General features: G+C 40.4%; 1 protein-coding gene and 1 non-coding gene across 2 annotated transcripts in view; both read left to right on the top strand.

Annotated features, from left to right (window-relative positions):
- Nucleotides 1-22,884, top strand: part of DERA (deoxyribose-phosphate aldolase) — a 112,460-nt gene that overhangs the window by 31,002 nt on the left and 58,574 nt on the right. Inside the window, exons 2-5 of the mRNA XM_030841453.2 lie at nt 10,470-10,567; nt 11,695-11,842; nt 15,338-15,433; nt 17,629-17,763. Coding sequence (XP_030697313.2) covers nt 10,470-10,567; nt 11,695-11,842; nt 15,338-15,433; nt 17,629-17,763 — 477 coding nt within the window. The remainder of the gene's footprint in view (nt 1-10,469; nt 10,568-11,694; nt 11,843-15,337; nt 15,434-17,628; nt 17,764-22,884) is intronic.
- Nucleotides 13,729-13,832, top strand: LOC115844424 (U6 spliceosomal RNA). The gene has a single exon (XR_004036113.1). It is a non-coding gene; the product is annotated as a U6 spliceosomal RNA (small nuclear RNA).

Below are 22,884 nucleotides of genomic sequence, written 5' to 3'. Positions count from 1 at the left end.
TGAAATGTCATTTAATTTGTCCAAGTCCTCTCATTTGTAGAGGGATAAATTTCAGTGTCTTCCTGTTTGCAATATTTACAAACAGTTGTCAACAATAGTTGTAGTTCACTAAGTTTCAAAAGCTGGAGGCTTTGGGTGTTTTATTTATTTAATAAGTTTTTTTAAAAAAAGATTTTTCAACTGATATTGAAAAAAAAAGTAAAGCCAACATTTAAAGGTCTCATTTATAAAATAGTTCAAGACTTGTGTGTGTCAGCTTAGGCTGATGGACAAAATGGTTCTTCCTCTTCAAACAGTCAAATGTTCCTAATAATCAACTGATGATAACCAGCAAAGAGATAGTGCACACTGCCAGGAAGAAGTATTTATTTTTAATTAAACATCAGCTTTCTCACAAAGATCAGGTAGTTCCCTTATTCTGTGTATATATAAAATATTTAAAATTTGACAGCTATAGCTTGTGTTTTGATTGTTAGACTAGACTATGGAAGCTTATTTGGATGAAATTATAAGTTAGGTGTCTGTCACAACCAGATTCAAGTATATTTCTGCTCCCTGGGTTTCTTAATAAGAACATTGTTTTTATTGTGATGCTATACTCCAACAAAATTTGCATCTGTGTCATCTCTGCAAAATCAAATAATTATTTGTTCAGTGCTAACCTCTTTAACTGAATTTACATTGGCGGTCACAATAATGTCAGGTGTTTTACCTTCAACAAATAGATTTCTGAAATCTTTTTCTTTGATTTAATGTTAGGTTTTTAAAAATGAGCCAATATTTGAATTAATTTAACTCATTTTTCTCTTTAAAGCACCCATGACTTATATAAAACTTATATTGTTTAGTTGTTTGTGAAATTCTTCTGCTTCTGGAGCCAACAAATTAATAACTACTGCTTTTCTTCTTGTACATGCAGTAGAATTTTGGTTGTGAAAACAGGCACTATTTAGAGTACTCATTTTATCTCAATGAAAAGTCATGCTTCAGAGTTTTATGTAACTGTATCTTCTGAGGCTTCTGTTAAATTGCCATCTTTAAGCACAGGCTTCTTAACTGCTAATTTTTTAAGTAAATGTGCATGTTATTTAGCAGATTCGGGTCTTGTAGAGATATGCTGGCCTATGATAGATGTTCAAAAACATTTTGTGTAAATTATAGATCATACTTTTCCAAGAAATGGAAATCCAGAATTTAATTTTTCATTAAACATTTTTTTTTTTTTTTTGGCTGCACCACGCTTGAGGGATCTTAGTTCCCTGACCAGGGATTGAACTCGGGCACTCGGCAGTGAAAACGTGGAGTCCTAGCCACTGGACTGCCAGGGAATTCCCTAAACATACTTTTCTGAGTTCATTGTTGCTGATAGATTTTTTTTTTTCCCAAAATAAAAAAGCCTAACCCCAAATACATACTTTCAGGCTTACAGAATATAAAAATGATAAAAGCAATGCTTTCAGTTTGCTGTCCTTCGGGAATCTAGAGGTCCCCTACACATAGGCCGTGGTCACCTAACCTACAGGTTCTCTTACTTCTCATGCCCTGCTGACTGCTGGCATGGTGCGTCTGTGTCTCTTGCAGGCTTGGGCTCAGGCCAGGGCCCAAGCAGCTGGTATGTTCAGAGGCACAACCTCATGCGTATTTCTCCCACCACCACCCAAGGCTGGAGGGCGCCGCCAGTATTGCAAGTACCTGTCCTCATCAACGTATGTCCAAAATGCTGGTAGTGTTAGTTTTGTAACGGCTGCAAGAAGGGTGGGGAAAAGAGTGAAGTTTTGGCCTTACAGAGTGACCCACATGTCCAACTGAGATCTCTTCACTGCTCTTGTCTCTCACACACTTTTACTGGTGATGGTGGTAGAAGCTGGAGTCTACCAAACCCATGCTGGTTTGTTTTAAGGTTTATTAAAAAACAAAATATACGGGACAAATGCTAAACCAGATGGGACAGGGGGTGTACACTGGGCATGTCCTGGGTGAACTAGGTTCCCCTAGTGAGGACCAATATGTATGTATATGTTTATCTGTCTCTTCTCATTAGAAAAATCTCTGTGAGAGTAAGGGTTTGTTTGTTCATCCGCTGCTGAATCCGCAGAGCCTACATCAGTGCTGGCGCCATCGTGGGTACTCCTTTGATGTTAGTTGAATGAATGAATAAATGTAATTCATAGCCAGAATTGCATTTAGCAAGCTTTCCATGAAGAAAGTCCCTTATCTGTCTCTTATCTTACGTATAAGCTGTTGACTTTGGGATGGAGACCCCCGTAGACTAGGCCTAGAGCCATTTAGTTGGAAATGCTGGGGTCCTGTGCACCTTGAGCCTGGACCAGAAGGGGAATGTGATCTTGGGGAAAGTCTGTACTCTCGGCGCCACAGACTCCTTACCTACGGGGAAGGGCACTGCTATGGGAGGGCCAGAGCAGAGCAGGCTCTCTAGAGTGTGGGCCCGTCTTGCCCAGGTGTGATGGTGGTATCATATAGGATTCATGTAATAATCAGCTTCTGTCTGGTGGCCCATGGTGCTAAGGTTTTGGTGATCTTTTCTATGGGAGCAGTAACAGTGGCATCTGGTATTATCATTTCTGCCTGGCACTGTGCCGTTGTGTCAGGCCGGGCTTGTGGAAGATCTCTGTGGCCAAGTATTGGTCGTGAAAGGTTTGGTGGGGTGAAATGCCCCAGGGAAACGTTGCACATGCTGATGTCTGGGCTACAGCAGCAGCCGTCTTACTGGTCTACCTACTCTTGTCTCCCTCCCTTTCCACCTGTCCTGCACACTGCTACCTGGCAGTGCCTCTTAATTCCAAAGAGTTAAGTATATTTTGTTTTTACTGCTCGATAAGGTAATGCATGCTCTTTGTAAAAAATTTAAAGTATTATGTAAATGAAAGTAGAAATCTTAATGTAATTCTACCTCTGAAGAGAAACACTTTTGTCAATTTGGTATACATTCTATTATTTTTTTGCACATATACCAACAGATATATGTTTTGTACTTTTAGGTTTTTTTAAACATTTTTAATTTAAAAAATCACTGCTGTGCAGGTTACTTACTTTCACTTAGTAATGAATCATAATCAGTTTTCCGTGACAATACTTACTGATCTACCTCATTCTTTTTAATGGCTGGATCATATTCTGTATTATGGATTTGCTGTGTTTCATTGAGCTGATCATAGATCTTGGTGTCATTTGCAACAATACTACCATAAATACCTTTTCATATTTGCATTTGCATACTCGTGTAAGCATTTCTATGGGACATATACTGTATGCTGATTAATTTTTAGTAAATACTTCTTTAATTCTATTACAGCCCAGTTTGGAAATTTTCAGTGGCTCTGATCAGTTTTAGGATAAAGTCTAGAGCAGTGCTAATAGAAATATAATGTGCAACACAAAGTAATCAAAAATCTTCTAGTATGCATGTTGTAAAAAGTAGAAACAGGTGAACATAATTTTAATAACACTTTATTTAACCAAATGTGTCCCACATATTATTTCAATTCAGTATGTAGTCAGTATCAAAACATAGCTAAAATGATACTTTACATGCCTTTTTTGTACTAAATCTTTGAAATCTGCTGTGTATTTTGTACGTAAAGCACATCTCAATTTTGATGATCCACATTTCAAGTTCTCGAAGAGTTGCCTGTGGCCAGTGGCTACTGATGGGCTAGCACAGATCTAGACTCCTTAGCCTGGTACTTAAGGAGCTTTACAGGTAAGCCACTGTCAATCAAATAGAGCCAACCTGCATTTGTTCCTGGTATTCCTGTTACCCACAGGCAGGGTTTCTCAACCTTGGCATTATTGACACTTGGGCTCAGATAATTCTTTATTGTGGAAGGTGGTACCATCAGTCCTGTGCATTGTAGGAAGTTTACCAGCACTTCTGGCCTCTGCTCACTAGATGCAAGTGGCAGTTTCCCACCCGAAGCTGTGACAACCAAAAATGCCTCCAGGTTGAGGGCCATACTTCAGGGCCAATTTCAAATCTCTGCTTATCCATGAGGGGTTTTTTTCTGGCCAACTGGATGAGCCTACTCTAACCTACCCTTCATCTGAACTTGCCTTATTGTCCAGCCTGTGTGGTAAGTATGTTATAGGGAAAAAACATGTAGCGGTCAAGTTTGAGAAGTGCTGGATTAAAGAAAATTCCAGAGGTTTCTTAAATGTGGGCTTTCTTGTAGAGTTTAATAAGCTACTGTACCTTCTGCATCTCCAAGAGAAGTTTTCCCATCTAGCATGTCCCGAACTTATTGATCATTGTCATAGACATTTATCCTTTTCTGCTCTTCAACAACCAACTCACATCCTCTTATTGTTGGGAGATCTCCTAGTATGTAGACTCGGTTGGGTCTACTACAGAGGAAGGAGTAGATCTTTCCTCTCCTACCGGGCCCCGCAGTCACGCATGGGTCAAGTACCGGATGTGTTTATATGGACTTGGGGCCCCGAGTGAGTTAAAGATGGCAGTGGTGTCCGGCAGCAGCCGCTCGTGGCATCTTGTCCAGACTGTTGCTCTTAAACGCTGGCATTATTCTTCCAGCTTTTGGCTCTCTTTGGTTCCGTCTGTTTTCTGAGCTTATTCTTCTCTCCTCCATTATCTGAGTTCTTAATATCCTTCCTTTTTCCTTTTTTGTTTCAGCCAGCAAAGTCAGTTTTCATCATTTTTCAACTGAAAGATTCCTAACTGATGGAACCTGTGGGATCAGTTGGGAACCGCTGGTTGAAAGCATTGCTTTTTGCTCTCATATGTGGGCTTACATTTTGTATTATTCACTTCCTTTCCTCCCCAAGCTTTTTCAGGAGAGGAACAACCTATTTACTGCCATCGCGTTCCCCACGCCGTTTAGCACAGTGCCTGTACTGAGGAAACGCTAAGCGGAGAGGCTGTAGGACTTGCGCGTGGGCACTTCGTTCCACCAAGGATTTATGCTCGTCTAGCTGCGTAACTGCAGCCACCAACTGCTGCTAAGCTTTTGAGGCTGATAACCAAGTGATTATGGGCATCCTGAGAACAAGTGGAGCTGAAATAGCCAACTGAGGACTGGACCAAACAGTATTTTAGGTGCCACAATAAACGGTTGGGTTCTCCTTTCAGTGTCCAGAGTCACCTGCTGACAATAGCTAATAAATCGAGGAGTATGATTGACCGAAGGAGGCAGCTGATTACCAAAGAGCAGCAATAGTTGAGAAATGGCTGATGTCTCAAGGAGGGATGAAGGATAAAAAGAAAGTGAGGAAGCTTTAAAATCCTGATGTGACACTGCTGTGCAAAGCCAGGTGCAGGAATGCACACGCCTTGTCACATGAACCCGAACTATCTTCCGCTCTGATGAGGTATTCTGAAAGAGTGATATAACCCATGTAGCTGGGGATGCAAGACCGCCTGATGGAAGAGGAGTGTAAGCAGAGGATAGACAAGACTGGTGCAGAGGAAACCAATCGGCAGATCAAGTTGGCCTTCAACTTGGTGCCAGCAGTCTAACGGAAGTATTTCAGAGGGTGTAGTAAACTCATCACTCACCTGGGCTTGGGTTGGTAACCTGAAGAATGGTCTGGCTGGTGAATGTATGTGGGTCGGGCCTTAGAGATTTAGGAGCAGAGTTGCTGTGGGGAGATATCATAGTAGCAGGGCTTTGTGGGCCGTGGCCATATATGCTGCTAGGTTGCTGCTGTTTTAGTTTCTGGACTGTCCGTCTGGATTCTAAGGACTGCGCTTACACAGTAGAATGTTAGAAGGGTTGGCTAATGCCCAGTGGGGACATGGATGCCTGGAGGGCTCACCCAGGGTGTACTGGATGCTAGACTAGACCTTGGGAAGAAGACTCATTCCAGACCCCACCTGCTGGAAAGGATGAGGCTCCCAGTACAGTCTCTGTCTTGTATCTTTATGGCTTAGGATCTGGGCAAGGCTGAGTCTCCTCACTTATGTAAATTGAATATCTTCTTAGCTTGGCTGGATCGGGCATATATTGACCTTCAGGGCTCCTTTTTTTTTTTTTTTTTTAACAAAGATAACCAGGGCTAAGTTTGAAAGACTAGACATGATGAAGTTGATACTTCACCAGTTTCAGTGTCTGAGGTAAAAGATAAATTTCCTGTGATGCAAGGGGTTTATTGAGCACCTATTTCTGTGCTAGGCACTTGTAACTGATTCCTGGGAAGTTGCAAATTAGAATTGAAAATAAACAACACAGAAATAATAGACATCTGGGTGCCTACAGTAGGAAGGGGTTCTCAGTAATAGACTCTGGGATTAAAAATGTACTGCACAAGAAAGGGGTGGGGTGGGAGGAACTGGGAGACTGGGATTGACACATATACATTATTGATACTGTGTATAAAATAGACAACTGATGGGAACGTACTGTATAGCACAGGGAACTCTACCTCATGCACTGTGGTAACCTAAATGGGAGGGAAGTCCAAAAGGGAGGGGATATCTGTATGTGTATGGCTGGTTCATTGTGTTGTGCAGTGGAGGCTAGCACAACTTTGTAAAGCGACCATACTCCAATAGAAATTAATAAAAAAAAAATGTACTGCACAAGTGCATATGAAGAAATGACTGGAGACAACACTAAGGCAGAAATTTGGGTGGTACAATTAAATGTAAAAACCCAGAAAGAATGAGAAGTAAAAACACAGGAAGTTTAGTTTTTCTTTTCCAAATTTGGGCAAGTCTCTAATGAATTATCACAATTGATTTTTCTCCTTTGAGAACAAAGGTGAAATCAAAATACAACATAAACCTCCTTTCGTGGAGTTGTCATTGGTGTTACACGTTTTAGGAATATTGTACAGAAGTACAGGTGTGTCCCTGCAGACAAATGGAAGTGATGGAAAGGCTATGAAGTACATTTGCAGGGAAAATGATCTCTGTCCCCACTGAGACTTAAATAGGAAAAATAAGAATAATAAAAAATTGTGAGAGGAGTATTTGAGAGCAAATTTATAACTGAAAGGAGGGCCTGAGAGCCGCCAGAATGGCACACTAAGAGGAACACTGGGGTTTTCTTCTCGGGAGAGTTTTTGGAAAGGAGTATCATCACCTTCCAATTGTGGCTTCACGTCACGTCTGTTCTCCCCAAAGGCCCGTGTACTCGAAACCCCTCCTGGCCCCGTAAGAGAAGCTTCTATGATCCTGATGAGATTGTGTGCCTTAGAATCACTCCTCCTGGAAAAAAAGACGCTAAAGGGTACTCGAATAAAATATTAAAAATGGTGAAGGACATAACAAAGGCCAGTCAGTCCTTTCTTTTCCCCAGACCCCATAATAGGAGAACAAGGGTTATTTGATGAAATTAAGGAGTAGCAAATTAAGTGCTAATAAAATGGGATAGTCACTTATATAATTCATTACCATGGGAGATCACAGAGGCAAATTCTGTGGCTGGATTAACTATGGGGCTGGATGATTTTTTGACCACTAAAGATATTTTTAGCCGTGATACTGGGGGAGAAGTAATCCTGTTACATTCTCCCAGAGATGGTTTGCAGGGACCTCTCTGTCAAGTGGTGTCTGAAATGTGTGAGAGCAGGCCTCGTGGGTTCTAACCTTTGGTGAGGAGTTGTACTAAAAATTAGTTTTTAAGGGGAATGTCCTCAGGTATTACATTCCTGTCTCTGTCCCAACTTCTCTTGTGGAGATCCAAAAGCCTTTAATTAGAAGCAATTGGGGTACAGAGTTTCATTATACAAGATGAGGAGTTCCTGGAGATCTTTTGTATAGCAGTGTGACTATAGTTAACAGTGTGCTCTGTTGTATACTTTAAATTTGCTAAGAGAGTAGATCGTAAATGTTCTCAGCATACATAAAAAACAAAAAGAAAAAAGGATACAGAAAATGTGTGACGCAATAGATGATGTTAATTAGCTAGACTGTGATTTCACAGTGTGTACATTTATCAGGACATACACCTTAAATATTTACTATTTTTATTTGTCAACTATACCTCAACCAGGCTGGGGGGAAAAAGTAAGCAGTAAAAAAAAAACAAGAAGAAGCAATTTGGAAAGACATCGCCCAGATCATTTCTGGTCTTTGGGAACCTTAGTTTATTTCTTGAATGCCACCCGTGTGTCAGGTACCTTGCTTGGAGTTTTAAAAATCTGTTGGGAATACGAACATCTGGACAAATCAGTGCCATTCAGAAGGCACTAAAGATGGACTGTAAGTATTGAAAGCATGGAAGCACAAAGAAGCAAAGGAGTAGCTCAACCTGTGTAGTTCAGGGAAGGTTCACAGAGAAGGTGGCAAATGAATCGTCAGGATAACGGAGGGCATTCTAGGCGGAGGGAGCAAACAGCACACACAGGTCCAGAGACAGAACACGATGTGATGTGTCAGTGAGCTCCCAGTTTAGGAAGGCTGTGCCTCAGGGTTAGGCGGGGTGGAGAGGGAGAAAATGGCACGTGAGGGAGTCCGAGGATGGCCTGAGACCTCCCTCCTGCAGCAGGGCCTGGGGGTGGGGAGGGGAGCTTCTAGGAGGTGTCATGTGACTGATTAAGGACCACACCTCAAAGCCTTGCCCTATCTCCTAGGCTTCCCTCTTTTGGCCACTGTCAGCAGTGGCTTGGCGGTCAGACTTGTATTTCACGCCACTCCTTACTTCAGTAATTTTGACTGTTGGCAGGGAAACAATCTTTACCAGGAACCTAATCACCATCATTAGTAGTGTTTTTTTGTGTTTTTTTTTTTGCGGTATGCGGGCCTCTCACTGTTGTGGCCTCTCCCGTTGCGGAGCAACAGGCTCCGGACGCGCAGGCTCAGCGGCCATGGCTCACGGGGGCAGCCGCTCCGCGGCATGTGGGATCTTCCCGGACCGGGGCGCGTACCCGTGTCCCCTGCATCGGCAGGCGGACTCCCAACCACTGCGCCACCAGGGAAGCCCCATTATTAGTAGTTTTTTTTTTTTTAAAAAAGCCTTTCCAGCCTTTGGGTAGAGAGGGCTTGTTACAGGTCTTAGATAAACTGGGATGAGTCTAGCATGTCTGCCTGGTCTGACTCTCTTGGGCTCTACCTAGACCCAAATCAGTCTTTGGGTGGAGAAAAAGAGGCAGATTTCATGTCCCTGACCGTAGACTCCCATTTCCTCTGTGAAGCTGGGTCAGCAGACAAGCTGGAAAACATACAGTGTCTTCAAGGAGCAGATGGATTGAAACATTAAAAATCTGTTTTGTTACAAGATTTTGACTAACAGAATAATTTAACCAGAAAAAAAAGCGCTCAAACTTTGTTCCTTCTTAAGTGATATTTATTTATTTTTAATTTTTTAAATTCTTTTTTTTTTTTTGGCCACACTGCGCAGCTTGTGGGATCTCAGTTCCTTGACCAGGGATTGAACCTGGGCCATGGCAGTGAAAGCTGGGAATCCTAACCACTAGGCCACTGGGGAACTCCCATTCTTCAGTGATACAAGAATATCATTATTAATCACTCAGACTCTAATTTGGAATTTCTATACCGTTAATATTGATAAGAAGAATTGAATGAAAGTGAGAGAATGTCTTTTGTAGAAACTGGTTTTCTTGGTGGTCTTATCTTTGAGGTGGATGCAAATACTTTATTACTATTATGATATGTGTTATTACGTAGTACAGTATGCATTCAGCAGTTTTCTCTATCACGTTATAAAGAATTGTGTAATTGTGACATGTTTCCTAATGAATCACCTTTCCCACAGCAGTTTTTTTTTCTTCTTTTTTAAAATAAATTATTTATTTATTTTTGGCTGCATTGGGTCTTCGCTGCGATGCGCGGGCTTCTCATTGCAGTGGCTTCTCTTGTTGCGGAGCACGGGCTCTAGGCAGGCGGTCTTCAGTAGCTGTGGCTCACGGGCTCTAGAGCGCAGGCTCAGTAGTTGTGGCGCATGGGCTTAGTTGCTCCGCGGCATGTGGGATCTTCCCGGACCAGGGTTCGAACCCATGTCCCCTGCCTTGGCAGGTGGATTCTTAACCACTGAGCCACCAGGGAAGCCCCAGTGCACTAATTTCTAATACACTTTGAAAAATTCTCCTTTGAGGAAAGAATGGGCTGTATCCTATCAGCATCTAGTAGTTATTAATTTTATCAGCAAGGATTTCTTTAACCCCCAATATTAATTCACCTATGTGTTTATTAACCATTCATTCTCCTGGACTGGACACTCACAAATAAGTCTCTGCTGGCAGAAGTGAGGCCCGTGGCATGAGTAGCACATTTTCCTCCGTTGTTAGACATATGTGTGTAATGAATCAGTACAGGTTCTCCTAGTTCCAAATGTACTTGATTTTACATGAAGTAGGCCTTTTCATGGCTGGGCTTCCTTCAACGAGGTTATTTATTTGTAGTTCAGCAAAAAAGAAATATAAGGCTTAAAAGAGCTTTGCTACTTAGTGATAAATCTGTCCTTTCAAGGACCATGTAAAAGCAGGTGAATATGTTGAATAAAACTTTTAAAGTGTTCTTCTTTTGCCTTTAGACCTTAGCTGGATCTCCAAAATACAAGTGAATCAACCGGCAGTTCTGAGGCGTGCAGAACAAATCCAGGCCCGCAGACCCGTGAAAAAGGAGTGGCAAGTAAGGGTTCTTCTTGAGAATTCTCTCCCTGTCGTTTACAGCCCTGGTCTCTTCCCTCAAGGCCACGAGATTGAATTTTGCTCAAGATGCATCTCAACTTAAAAGATTGCAGCTGTCCATGACTTATTTTCATAATTCATATATGATGATGATGGGTTGGAGAAAGATAACACATTTATCCAAACAAGTTAAAAATCTTATCACTCTTGAGTGGCAAAGCCACAAATGAATTTGAGGCATCTTTATTCATGAGTGAATTAAATGGCATATTTTGTCAATGTATTTATTCAGTTTCTTAGACGTACCTTCTTTGGTTGGCTTCTATTTTAATTTTAAAACCGTAACACCTAAACCTGGCGTGTCCGCTGTTGAGGCCCTGAGGTATGAGTTGACCTTCTTTGACCATCATGTTTACCATACTAATTAATTTTCCTAAATCATTTTTCAAAATTCGAAAAATGATGTTTCATAAAGTACTTGTGGTCAGCATATTCTTCAGTGTGTACCAACGAAAGATGTGCTATGCATCTCAGGACTAAAAGGAATTCAGAGTTTATTTCACAAGTGATTGAATCCTTTAGGATGACAGGTCACATTTTGCTCATCCTTAGAAATAATCTGATTGAAAAGATAAAAGGAATTCATCAGAATGAGTTGTGAAATATGAATATTGTTTAAAAATTATAATTGGATTAAATTGAAAAAAAACACAAAAAACAAAGAAGATGGAGACTCTTTTTACAGTGTCTCATTCCAGACCCCAGGCTGGAGGTAAAATGTACGATACAAACTCTTGTTCCCAAGTTCTCCCCTAGCGGGTGGCCCTCTGAGGCTCCTTGTGAATGAAATGGAAAAGTCACATGTGGGGAGACTTGATCTATTAGGGATTTCAATTTGGGTTACCTATGGGAGAAAAAACATTTATAAGCTATTTTCTCCCCTTTTATTTTATTCTATGTAACCTTCATCTTGTTGGTCACTCTTGAGCATATATCAGAACATATGCCTTAGAACAGCATAGACAAGAGATTTTAGCACCCATATGTGCCTAATGGTTCTTTACTAACTAACTGGGTTGGAGATGAATTATTTTTTTAAACCTTGTTTTTAACTTTTCTTCAAACCAGGCTGCTTGGCTCCTGAAAGCTGTTACCTTTATAGATCTTACTACACTTTCAGGCGATGACACACCTTCCAACATTCAAAGACTCTGTTATAAAGCCAAGTATCCAATCCGGGAAGATCTCTTAAAAGCTTTAAATATGCACGATAAAGGTAACGTGTAGTCTGTCTGGTGTTTACCGTTTTTACAATAACAGTTACTAAATCTAAGAGGACTTAAGATTCAGCTGTTAAAATGATGGTGGCAATAAAATCCATGATAGAATTGTGTACATAGAGAAATAGTTGAGATTCTTCTCCGAGAAACAGCAGAGGAAGAATCTGAGTCTCATTTTTAGGTCAGTTCTTTCCCATCATGGATTAAAGTTGCAAGTATTGAGTTTATTTTTCTTTCTAGTTCTTCAGTTTTGGAAGTTTTCTATCTAGTGACTCTCAAATACTGATTCTGATTCCCTAGCCACATATGAAAAAGCCAGTCTCATTACTTAATAATCACACCTCATACATAAAGTATTTTCTGTGAGTAAATGAAATGCTTTTGAGAATAAAATACAAATGGGATATATTGCAAGCTTGTATATTAGGTTAAATCTTTTGAAAAAAAGTTATACTCACTCTCTTCGTATACATGAAAGAAAAAACTTTCTAAAGTTGCCGTAAGTTTAGAACCTTAACATTTCAGAAATGGAGGAGATTTTAAGAGTCGATGCCCTTGTTTCTAAGTGAGGAAACTTGAGACCTGGAAGGCGAAATGATATTTCCAGGACAATGTGTGTTGTTACTCAATGGGCTTGTTTTAGGAATCAGATCTAAACCATGAAGGGATCCTTCATGGTTCCCAGGTGCCTGTCTATAATGAATGCAGCTAGAGATGCTGCATTGGCCCAATGCAGGTATTTTATCCCAAAGAGTTTGTAGATAACTTATAGACCTAAACAAACCTACAGCTTTTGAAAAGTAGTATTTTTCTTTTGAGTTGACAGTAAAACACCTACCATTTATACCACTGAAAAGCAACAGCTTTGTATGAGTCCTATGTTATTGTTTTACAGTGGCTATTTGATTTTTCAGTTTAAGATCTTATTCCTCAAAATGAGGGCTTCAGATCCAGATTTTATTATTTTCTGCAAAAGAGGGAATAGAATTAGGTAAATGTTGTTTTGCTAAACAGGTGTAACTTGTTTTATTGCACTTTGCAGATACTATGTGTTTTACAAATTGAAGGTTTGTGGCAGCCCTGCGTTGAGCAAGTTTATCGGCGCTGTTTTTCCAACTGCATTTGCTCACTTCATGTCTCTGTCACATTTTGATAATTCTTGCAGTGTTTCAGACTCTTTTTTTTTTTTTTTTTTTTTTTTTGCGGTATGCGGACCTCTCACTGTTGTGGCCTCTCCCGTTGCGGAGCACAGGCTCCGGATGCGCAGGCTCAGTGGCCATGGCCCACGGGCCTAGCCGCTCCGCGGCATGTGGGATCTTCCTGGACCGGGGCACGAACCCGTGTCCCCTGCATCGGCAGGCGGACTCCCAACCACTGTGCCACCAGGGAAGCCCCTCAGACTTTTTCATCATTGTTATATTTGTTATGGTGATCTGTGATCAGTGATGTTTGATGTTACCATTGTAATTCTTCGGCATTTTTTAGCAATAAAATATTTTTGAATTAAGGTATGTACTTGTTTTAGACATAATGCTATTTCACAGTTAATAGACTACAGTATAGTATAAACGTAACTTTTATATGCACTAGGAAACCAAAAAATTCCCGTGACTCACTTTATTGCGATATTCGATTTATTGCGGTGGTCTGGAACTGAACCCACACTATCTCCAGGGTCTGCCTGTACTACCCTGTAAGGTTCACTTACATTTTTCTTCATCTGCTGTCCTGTTTGAACGCTGTAAAAACCTGGATTTTATTATCTGCATGGAATAAAACAGTTTCATTGGATCAAGGCCACCAAGTTTACTGTTTAGGAATTTTTTTACAAATGGCACTATGTTAACCTCCAAGAACAATGTATCAAAAGTATTTTATTCCAGTGCTTGCTTTGGCAGCACATATACTAAAATTGGAACGATACAGAGATTAGGATGGCCCCTGTGCAAGGATGACACGCCAATTCGTGAAGCGTTGCATATTTTTTTTAAAAAAAGAGTTAAACATAGAACATGGCACCATAAAACTCCTAGAAGAGAGCATAGGCAAAATATTTTCTGACATAAATTGTACCAATGTTTTCTTAGGGCAGTCTCCCAAGGCAATAGAAATAAAAACAAAAATAAACAAATGGGACCTGATCAAACTTGCAGGCTTTTGCACAGCAAAAGAAACCATAGAAACAAAAACAACAACAACAAAAACAAAAACAAAAAGACAAGCTATGGAATGAGAGAAAATATTTGCAAATGATGCAACAGACAAGGGCTTAATCTCCAAGATATACAAACAGCTTATATAACTCAACAACAGAAAAACAAACAACCCAATTGAAAAATGGGCAGAAGACCTTAATAGACATTTCTCCAAAGAAGACATACAGGTGGCCAGTAGGCACATGAAAAGATGCACACCATCACTAATTATTAGAGAAATGCAATGAGGTTATCACCTCACACCAGTCAGAATGGCCTTCTTCAAAAAGTCTACACATAACAAATGCTAGAGAGAGTGTGGAGAAGAGGGAACACTCCTACACTGTTGGTGGGAATGTAATTTGGTGCAGCCACTATGGAAAACAGTGTGGAGGTTCCTCAGAAAACTAAAAATAGAATTGCTGTATGATCCAGCAGTCCCACTCCTGGGCATATACCCAGACAAAACTATAATTCAAAAAGGTTCATGCATCCCTATGTTCATAGCAGCACTATTTACAATAACCAAAACATGGAAACAACCAAAATGTCCATTGACAGATGAATGGATAAAGAAGATGTGGTACATATATACAATGGAACACTACTCAGCCATAAAAAAGAACAAAATAATGCCATTTGCAGCAACATGGATGCAACTAGAGATTATCATTCTAAGTTAGAAAGACAAATATTACGTGACATCACTTATATGTGGAATCTAAAATATGGCACAGATGAACCTATTTACGAGACAGAAACAGACTCACAGACATAGAGCACAGACTTGTGGTTGCCAAGGGGGAGGGGATGGGGGAGGGAAGGATTGGGAGTTTGGGATTAACAGATGTAAACTATTATATATAAGATGGATAAACAACAAGGTCCTACTTTATAACACAGGGAACTATATTTAATATCCTGTGATAAACCATAATGGAAAAGAATATTAAAAAAAAGAATGTCTAGATGTGTATAACTGAGTCACTTTGCTGTGCCGCAGAGATGGGCACAACATTGTAAGTCAACTATACTTCAATTAAAAAATATAATAAAATTAAAAATATATATCTATTTTATTCCGTTACGGTGATAATGAGAAAATGATCCACGTTGTCAAGAGCCAGAAGGGAATGTGGAAAGTAAAAGCCTTTTAATTTGTTGCAGCATCGTAGGGGAATTATTTTTTCTCTCATTTTGATTTCTGCCAATGTTGAAGTATAAATAATAATTAAAAGCATATTGTGTGACTTGAACTTCACATAAACTAGGCTGTTATGATTTCTTTCTTCATAGGCATTACTACAGCTGCCGTTTGTGTTTATCCTGCCCGGGTATGCGATGCAGTGAAAGCACTAAAGGCTGCAGGCTGTGATATCCCAGTGGCATCAGGTAAAATTTGTGGCTTCTGTTGTCGTTTAATCAACATGTTTCCCGTTCTTCAACTCAGACACTTTGGAGTAGTATCTCTGTAGTTTTATTCTATGATTTTAATTAGTTTTATATATTTAATTGGTTGTATTTATCTATTATTTTCATATTTATTAATTGCCTGTTGAGTAGCGGACATTATATGTATTAATTCCTAAGACTATAGAACTGTATCTCTGTCCTTAAAGGAAACTTATCTGTTTAGGAGGAATAGTCAAGTTTAAAAAAATATTGTAACACAGGACATCTACTATTATTTATATGTAAAATATAACAATAAAGATATGCAGAAGGTACAGTTGTAACCCCGAGTGGGTAGTGATTTATTCTGCAGAGGTTGACGACACTCAGTGGGTAGGGGGATGCTTCACAGAGGAGACAGTAAGACCCCTGCCTTGGGTCTTAAGATTAAGGAAGAGTTTAGAGAGTTGATAAGCTAAGGAATGGCGTTTTAGACAGAGGAACTAGCACATGTGAAGGTGCAGAAGCACAGTTCAGGGAACTGAAATGGCTTTGTAATTGTAGGATCCTAAGGTAGGACAAAGGCAGAGCTTGGGAGTTGAAGCTGGAGAGGCAGATTGGGGTCAGATCCCATGGGGAAACCATACCAGGCCGTGGCATCTGGGTTTTATTTTGGTGACGGGGAAGATACCAAAAGATGTTAAGCAGAGACATACCATGATCCGCTTCATGACATAGTTAAGTTAGGGGATGGTAGTGGACAAATTATGGAGGGGTGAAATGGAGTTAGTTAGACTCATCACGGGCCACATGGGAGATGATGAGAGCCACCCCCAAGCCTGAAAGGTAAAGAAAAGAGAGTGTGTTCAAGAGTTTTTGACTTAAGATAGATGTAGGGACTTACCTGGTGGTCCAGTGCATAAGAATCTGCGCTCCCAATGCAGGGGAGCGATCCCTGGTCAGGGAACTAGATCCCACATGCTGCAACACAAGGCAGCAAAGATCTGGCACAGCCAAATAAATAAATATTAAAAAGAAAAAAAGATTACTGACTTAAGATAGATGGAGTAGGAGAACGAGGCATGAGGGAGGGAAAAGTCTTACTAAAAGCTTCCCTGTATGTGTGTGTGTGTGTGTGTTTACATATGGATAGATACATATAAAATTAGATTCTCCTTTTAAAAAGTATTAGAGGAATATCCTGGTGCTTTAAAGAAGGAAGCTAAGAAAATCATTATTTTATTAGGGATACATCAAAAGAAACAGGCTATACAGTATTTATATACAACCTATTTGTGAAGATTCCCAGAGTATTTGTTAGCTAGCTGCACCTTTATCACCCTTCATTTTTCATTAGCCTCAGTCAATTCAGCTTTTCCTTTATACAACAGGGAAACATGCTCTCCTCTAAGGTAACAGACCCAAGGAATTTAATAACATCAAGGAAACATGAAAGGTTATCTCTAGACACAGGAATGGAATTAATGATTAGCATGTTAAAAATGTTAATACTTTTTCCAAAGTGTCATTGTGTGTTTATTTTCCTTTTATTTATGCGTGGCCCTGCTCTTCCCAGTTTACCCCTGCCCCAGTTTTGTGGGCGAATTAGGTGCTTTTCCATCGTGCAACATCTCCCCTTTATTCTCATCTGCTTGGCTGTTCACTTTAAAATGGGCAGTGGGAGGAACCTATATTACAATTTGGTTACAACAGCTCTAAATGGGAATGAGTAAATCATGACAGTGATAGCCAACTTGGTCATGAGTAGGATCCAGCATTGACTAGTGTCCATCAAGACAGGGCTGTAGCTACTATCTTATGACTTTCACTTTGACGATGACGTATCTTCTTAATTGCTATTTACTTAAAGCACCCCCATGAGCATCTCTGTAGCAACTTAATTTCAGGTCTTCCAAAGGATATAATACTAATATTTATCCTAACGTCAGTACTATATAAAATTGCACTCAGTTTCTTTACACTTCACTTTGCAAGGTAGGCATGAAGTTCTGAAGTGTCATTCATGCTTTGGTCTAAATGCTAATTTTTTTGGTCTGAAATTCTTTGTTGAGATACTGACCAATTGAAATTTGTCTCCCTCCCTCCCTCTCTCCCTCCTTCCCTCTCTCCCTCCCTCCCTCCCTCCCTCACTACCTTCCTTCCTTTCTTTTTTTGTTTTCTTCTTTCTCTACTAGTGGCCACTGGCTTTCCAGCTGGGCAGACTCATTTAAAAACACGATTAGAAGAGATCAGATTGGCTGTGGAAGATGGAGCTTCAGAAATTGATGTGGTAATTAACAGAACCTTGGTGCTCACAGGCCAGTGGGAAGGTAAGCGCACACACATCCTTACCCAAGAGGGAGATTTGGTTCTTCCCTGGTCAGTCAGATGGCAAGGATCTGATAAGAGGCAGCATGGCGTGGAAGTCACTGTTCTAGATTACAAGTCCCTAGATCAGAGGGTGAATTAAGGAGAAAACTCGACCAAGATTGCTCATCCTGCCCACCTGCATGAACTTTTTAGATCCCTTTAGGTGATTAGTTATTTCCATGCAGTGGATTATTAACTTTTATTCTATTCTCTACTGTTTTGCTACTCAATACAAAAATCACTCCAGGCGAGTCTTTTATGCAGAGTTTATTTTAATATGATGGAGGAAGCTTCCCTTTTTTATGTTAATCTTTGTGAGTTTGGAGGATGTGGGATTATTAATTAGTCTGCTAAGTCTGTTTTTACTCCTGTTCTTGAACGTAGCTCCTCTGGGTATTATTACGTATTCACCTTCGAGATTCATGATTTACTATCATGTCAGTTATAATAGGGCATTTCCCATTCCAGTAACAAGCTATTATTTTTTTGATGGAATTGATTTTACCTCTGCCTTAAATGTATTTTGTATACTTAGAGATTGTTGATAGCTAAAATAAGTACAATTCTGTATTTCAGAAAAATCATTGTAACAAGTAGTTTAAGTAAAAATTTTTAACACAGTCATAGAATTAAGCCAAAATAACGTGTTGTCTCTTTAGATATGTGAATATCAAATAATTGGCGTATTTTATTCTAATTACAAAGGTTATACCTTCTCACTGTTAAAAACAAAAGTTCTGACCAGTAATAAAGAAGTGGATGTTCTACATAATCTCATCCTCTACAAATAACCCTTGATAACACTGCAGTGCACAACTCTGCAAACTTTTTTCTCTTCATATACACACATGCAACTCCCATCCTTCTGTTAAGTTTAAAATGAAAATTTTTAAAAAGTGAAAAAATTAAAATTAAAAATAGGACTATATTTAATGTATTTTTTCTTAACCTACCTATCGGTCTTGCCAATATCTCATGGATATCTGTGACTCTATCCATCAATCCATCTATCTCATCTTCTGTAAATTATAATTCCATTGTTCATCCATTAAGAATTGCTTTTGGTTATAGAGCAACAAAGATTCAGTCAGTGGTTTAAATGCTCAAGGATTTACTCTCTCACATGAAGTTGGGAAGTAGGTGTTTCAGGGGTGTGGTGAAATACAAAGTTCTTGGAGACCTGGACTACTTTTATCTTCCACTTCCAAAGAGTGTGGCTTCTGTCCTCATACTCAAGGACACTCCATTGTCTGTGATGGCTTTTGAAGCTCCAGCTTTTACATTCATCTCCCGGACAACAGGAAATAGGGGCTTGTCCGGTCCCCAAATCTCACACACCATCTTTGCTTACACCTCATTGGCCCTAAGTGAGTTCCATGGCCAGGCTTGGCTGCAAATGAAGCTGGAAAAGGTAGTCTTTTGGCTTGGAATATTAGCTACATTCCCATACATTCTTTTTTTTTTTTTAAATTTATTTATTTTTGGCTGCTCTGGGTCTTTGTTGCTGCATGCGGGCTTTCTCTAGTTGCTGCAAGCGGGGGCTACTCTTCATTGTGGTGTGCGAGCTTCTCACTGTGATGGCTTCTCTTGTTGCAGAGCACGGGCTCTAGGTGAGCGGGTTTCAGTAGTTGTGGCACACGGGCTCAGTAGTTGTGGCTCGTGGGCTCTATAGCGCAGGCTCACTAGTTGTGGCACGCGGGCTTAGTTGCTCTGCAGCATGTGGGATCTTCCCGGACCAGGGCTCAAACCCGTGTCCCTTGCATTGGCAGGCAGATTCTCGACCACTGTGCCTCCAGGGAAGTCCCCCCATACATTCTTAATATGTTAGTTGGTGCACATTTCTGTGCCTTAACGGAAAGGAGTTGGCAGGGAAAGAGAGTGGGCTGCGTGAGCCAAACAGGATGCGATCATAAAAAGCCTCACAGCAAAGGTTGAGGCAAAACAACAATAACAACAGTGTTTAAATAAAAAGGTTTATGAAGTCAGAAGGCACAGCTGTCTGTTCAGCTATGAGGCAGGTCATCTCAGAGATTCCAGTAGCCCCTGGGAGCATCCCTGTATTCAAGGAGAATCCAGTCACACAGCAATTCTGAAGGACCTAGGAAAACAAATGTCAGGCCATGCCCATTGCCTGATACTCCCATCTGTACTTACCAACATCTTTTAAGCCTTGCCAGGTTTAAATTCTTGACAGTTCACAAATATCTTTTTGTGCTTTTGATTTTTGATCCTTTTCTTATAGTTCATGTGTGCTTTGGGCAGTTGCAGTCATTCTTAAATGGCTTATTTGAAGTAGATGTCCCTTGTCCCTGTATATTAATTCTGCTTGTCTGTTCCTTGTCATAGATTTCAGTTAAGATTTAAGGCCTAGAGTAAGAAAAAAATGAGTCAGCATAATAACTTAAAACAAATCTAGAAATAAACTCTATGTCATTTAGTTGGATAAAAAACTATGTCCTTTATCTTTTATTAAGTAGTTACAGATATAGAAGTATAGTTTATATTATAACTTGTGCTCTTGTCTCTAGAATACTACTAATTGGAAAATAAAATACAATAGGAGATGAGATTTGATGTAATTGCCTTTCCCTTAATGAACTAGAAATGGTTGTTTTTAAGAACTGATAATTTCCCAATAACAAACATTCATGCAAAATATAATAACACATCTTTGTCCCAGACCATACTTTTCTATTAACTCTTTTTATGGTGTTAATAACCTCTTGACCCAAAACAAATTGAAAAGGAACATTTAATACTAGAAATTTAATTCTAACTAGAAAACTGCAAATGTCTTAGGCCTTTTTTCACTGCAGTATTTTATCTTAATTTCAGTTCTCAATTTGATTACGTATTGTATTTTTCGGTGTCATGTTTTAATATTAGCTCTTTACTAAAATATGAGCCTAACATTGATTTCTTGGAATTTGCTGATGGAAGTGTCTGTGAGGCTGTTGCACCTTCTAATCCAGGCTCCTCTTCTCTGTGCACTGAGGTGTGTAGGACACTGGTTAAAGCACAAAAGAAAGAATCTTGTTTTCTAAACCTGGCCATTCAGAGTGTATCTTGTGACCCTTGTGTATGGTCACAAGGGTCCACAGTTTAGGGTATGAACTCAAAGGGGAGACTGGAGAGGGCTCGTATTCCTCTTCTTGGATTCTCCTTGACGACCATTTAAAATCTACTCCCTCAAACTTGTAACTTTTCCACCCACCTTGAGGCTCCTTAAGTACTGGCAGACAACCTACCTGCTGCTTCTCGGGAAAGGTAGAATCTGTTACGCAGGAACTTCTCGGTGTCCTTGCATCAAATCTACTCCCCTTGCTGCTCCTCTTCTCCTTCCTCCTGAATCCAGTCCCTGGGCCGTGCTGTGGCTCCCACCTCCTCCCATAGTTTCACAGCCTTGGGCCTTTTTTTTTTTTTTTTTGCGGTATGCGGGCCTCTCACTGTTGTGGCCTCTCCCGTTAAGGAGCACAGGCTCCGACGCGCAGGCTCAGCGGCCATGGCTCACAGGCCCAGCCTTTCCGCGGCTTCGTTGCGGTGCGCGGGCTTCTCATTGTGGTGGCTTCTCTTGTTGCGGAGCACGGGCTCTAGGCACGCGGGCTCAGTAGCTGCGGCTCGCCGGCTCTAGAGCGCAGGCTCAGTAGTTGTGGTGCACGGGCTTAGTTACTCTGCGGCACGTGGGATCTTCCCGGTCCAGGGCTCGAACCCATGTCCCCTGCATTGGCAGGTGGATTCTTAACCACTGTGCCACCAGGGAGGTCCCTATCCAAACATTCTTATCCAGTAAAAAAAAAAAAAAAAAAGCCTACATGTCACCATTCCTCCTCATCCCCAGCTGAGTCTCCCTTTCCATTCTCCCCTTTGTGGCTGAAATTCTTAAAAGAGCCGTATGTACTTGTTTCTCTTGAATCTGTTCTTTCCAAGATAACAATGCCCTGTTATTTTGCTATGCCCGGGAGATACTCTTCAGTCGTTTAGCTTTGTCCTGCAGCAGCAGCTGACACAGTGGACCGTTTCCTCCTGGAAGCACTCTCTTGTCATGGCTTTGGTGACCCTGCTTTCTTCAGGTTTTCCTCCGTGTTTCTGAATACTGCTGCGTCTTGTTTGCAAGCTCCTCCGCTTCTTCTGTCATCACTCAAGTTCTGTCCCAGCAAACTCTCAAACTTCTCAGACTCTGCACACTCTCCCTTGGAAACCTCCTATCCTCACTGATTTCGGCTGTTCCCTGTGCTGAGGACCAAACCTCCAGAGCATGGAACCCGCATCTGTCTGACTCTGGAATCCGTGTTCCATTTCCCCACCAAAATGATTCCCCATGAAACGATGCTTTTCATCGATTAGTTTCACATAAGCAGACATTCAAATTCAGTGAATCTTGACCAAAGCAGAGTTTTAGCCACTTTAGAAAGAAGTTCATTCAAAAATATTTACATTTCCCCGACTTCATTTACACTTTCTATTAAATACAGTTTTTTCTAGATCATTCAGAACTATTGTATCAGTGATTATAGGCACCTCATTTTATTTCACTTCTGTCTGTTGCACGCCACAGATTTTTGCAAATTGAAGGTTCGGGGTAACCTCGTGTCAAGTAAGTCTGTAGGCACCGTTTTTCCAACAGCATTTGTTCACTTCATGTCTCTGTCACATTTTGGAAATGCTCAATATTTCAAACTTTTCCATTATTATTATTATATTTATTATGGTGATCTGTGATCAGTGATCTTTGATGTTACCATTACAAAAAGATTATGACTTGCTGAAGGCTCAGATGGTGGTTAGCATTTCTTAGGAATAAAATATTTTTTAATTAAGGTATGTACATTGTTCTTTTAGACATAATGCTATTGCACATTTAATACATTAAACTATAGTGTAAGCATAACTTTTTTTTTTGCATAACTTTTATATGCACTGGGAAACTGAAAAATTCAAGTGACTTGCTTTATTCTGATATTTGGTTTATTGTGGTGGTTTGGAACTGAACCCGCAGTATCTCTTGAGGTTTGCCTGTATATTATCCTGGAATACAGTGACGTTCTTAGGGGCTACTGAAGTCTCCAAGGTGACTTGCCCCA

This window comes from Globicephala melas, chromosome 10, assembly GCF_963455315.2.
Source record: "Globicephala melas chromosome 10, mGloMel1.2, whole genome shotgun sequence".
In the NCBI taxonomy this organism is placed as follows: domain Eukaryota; kingdom Metazoa; phylum Chordata; class Mammalia; order Artiodactyla; family Delphinidae; genus Globicephala; species Globicephala melas.
Note: the sequence above shows the minus strand (reverse complement) of the source record. Positions and strands in the feature narration are given on the sequence as shown.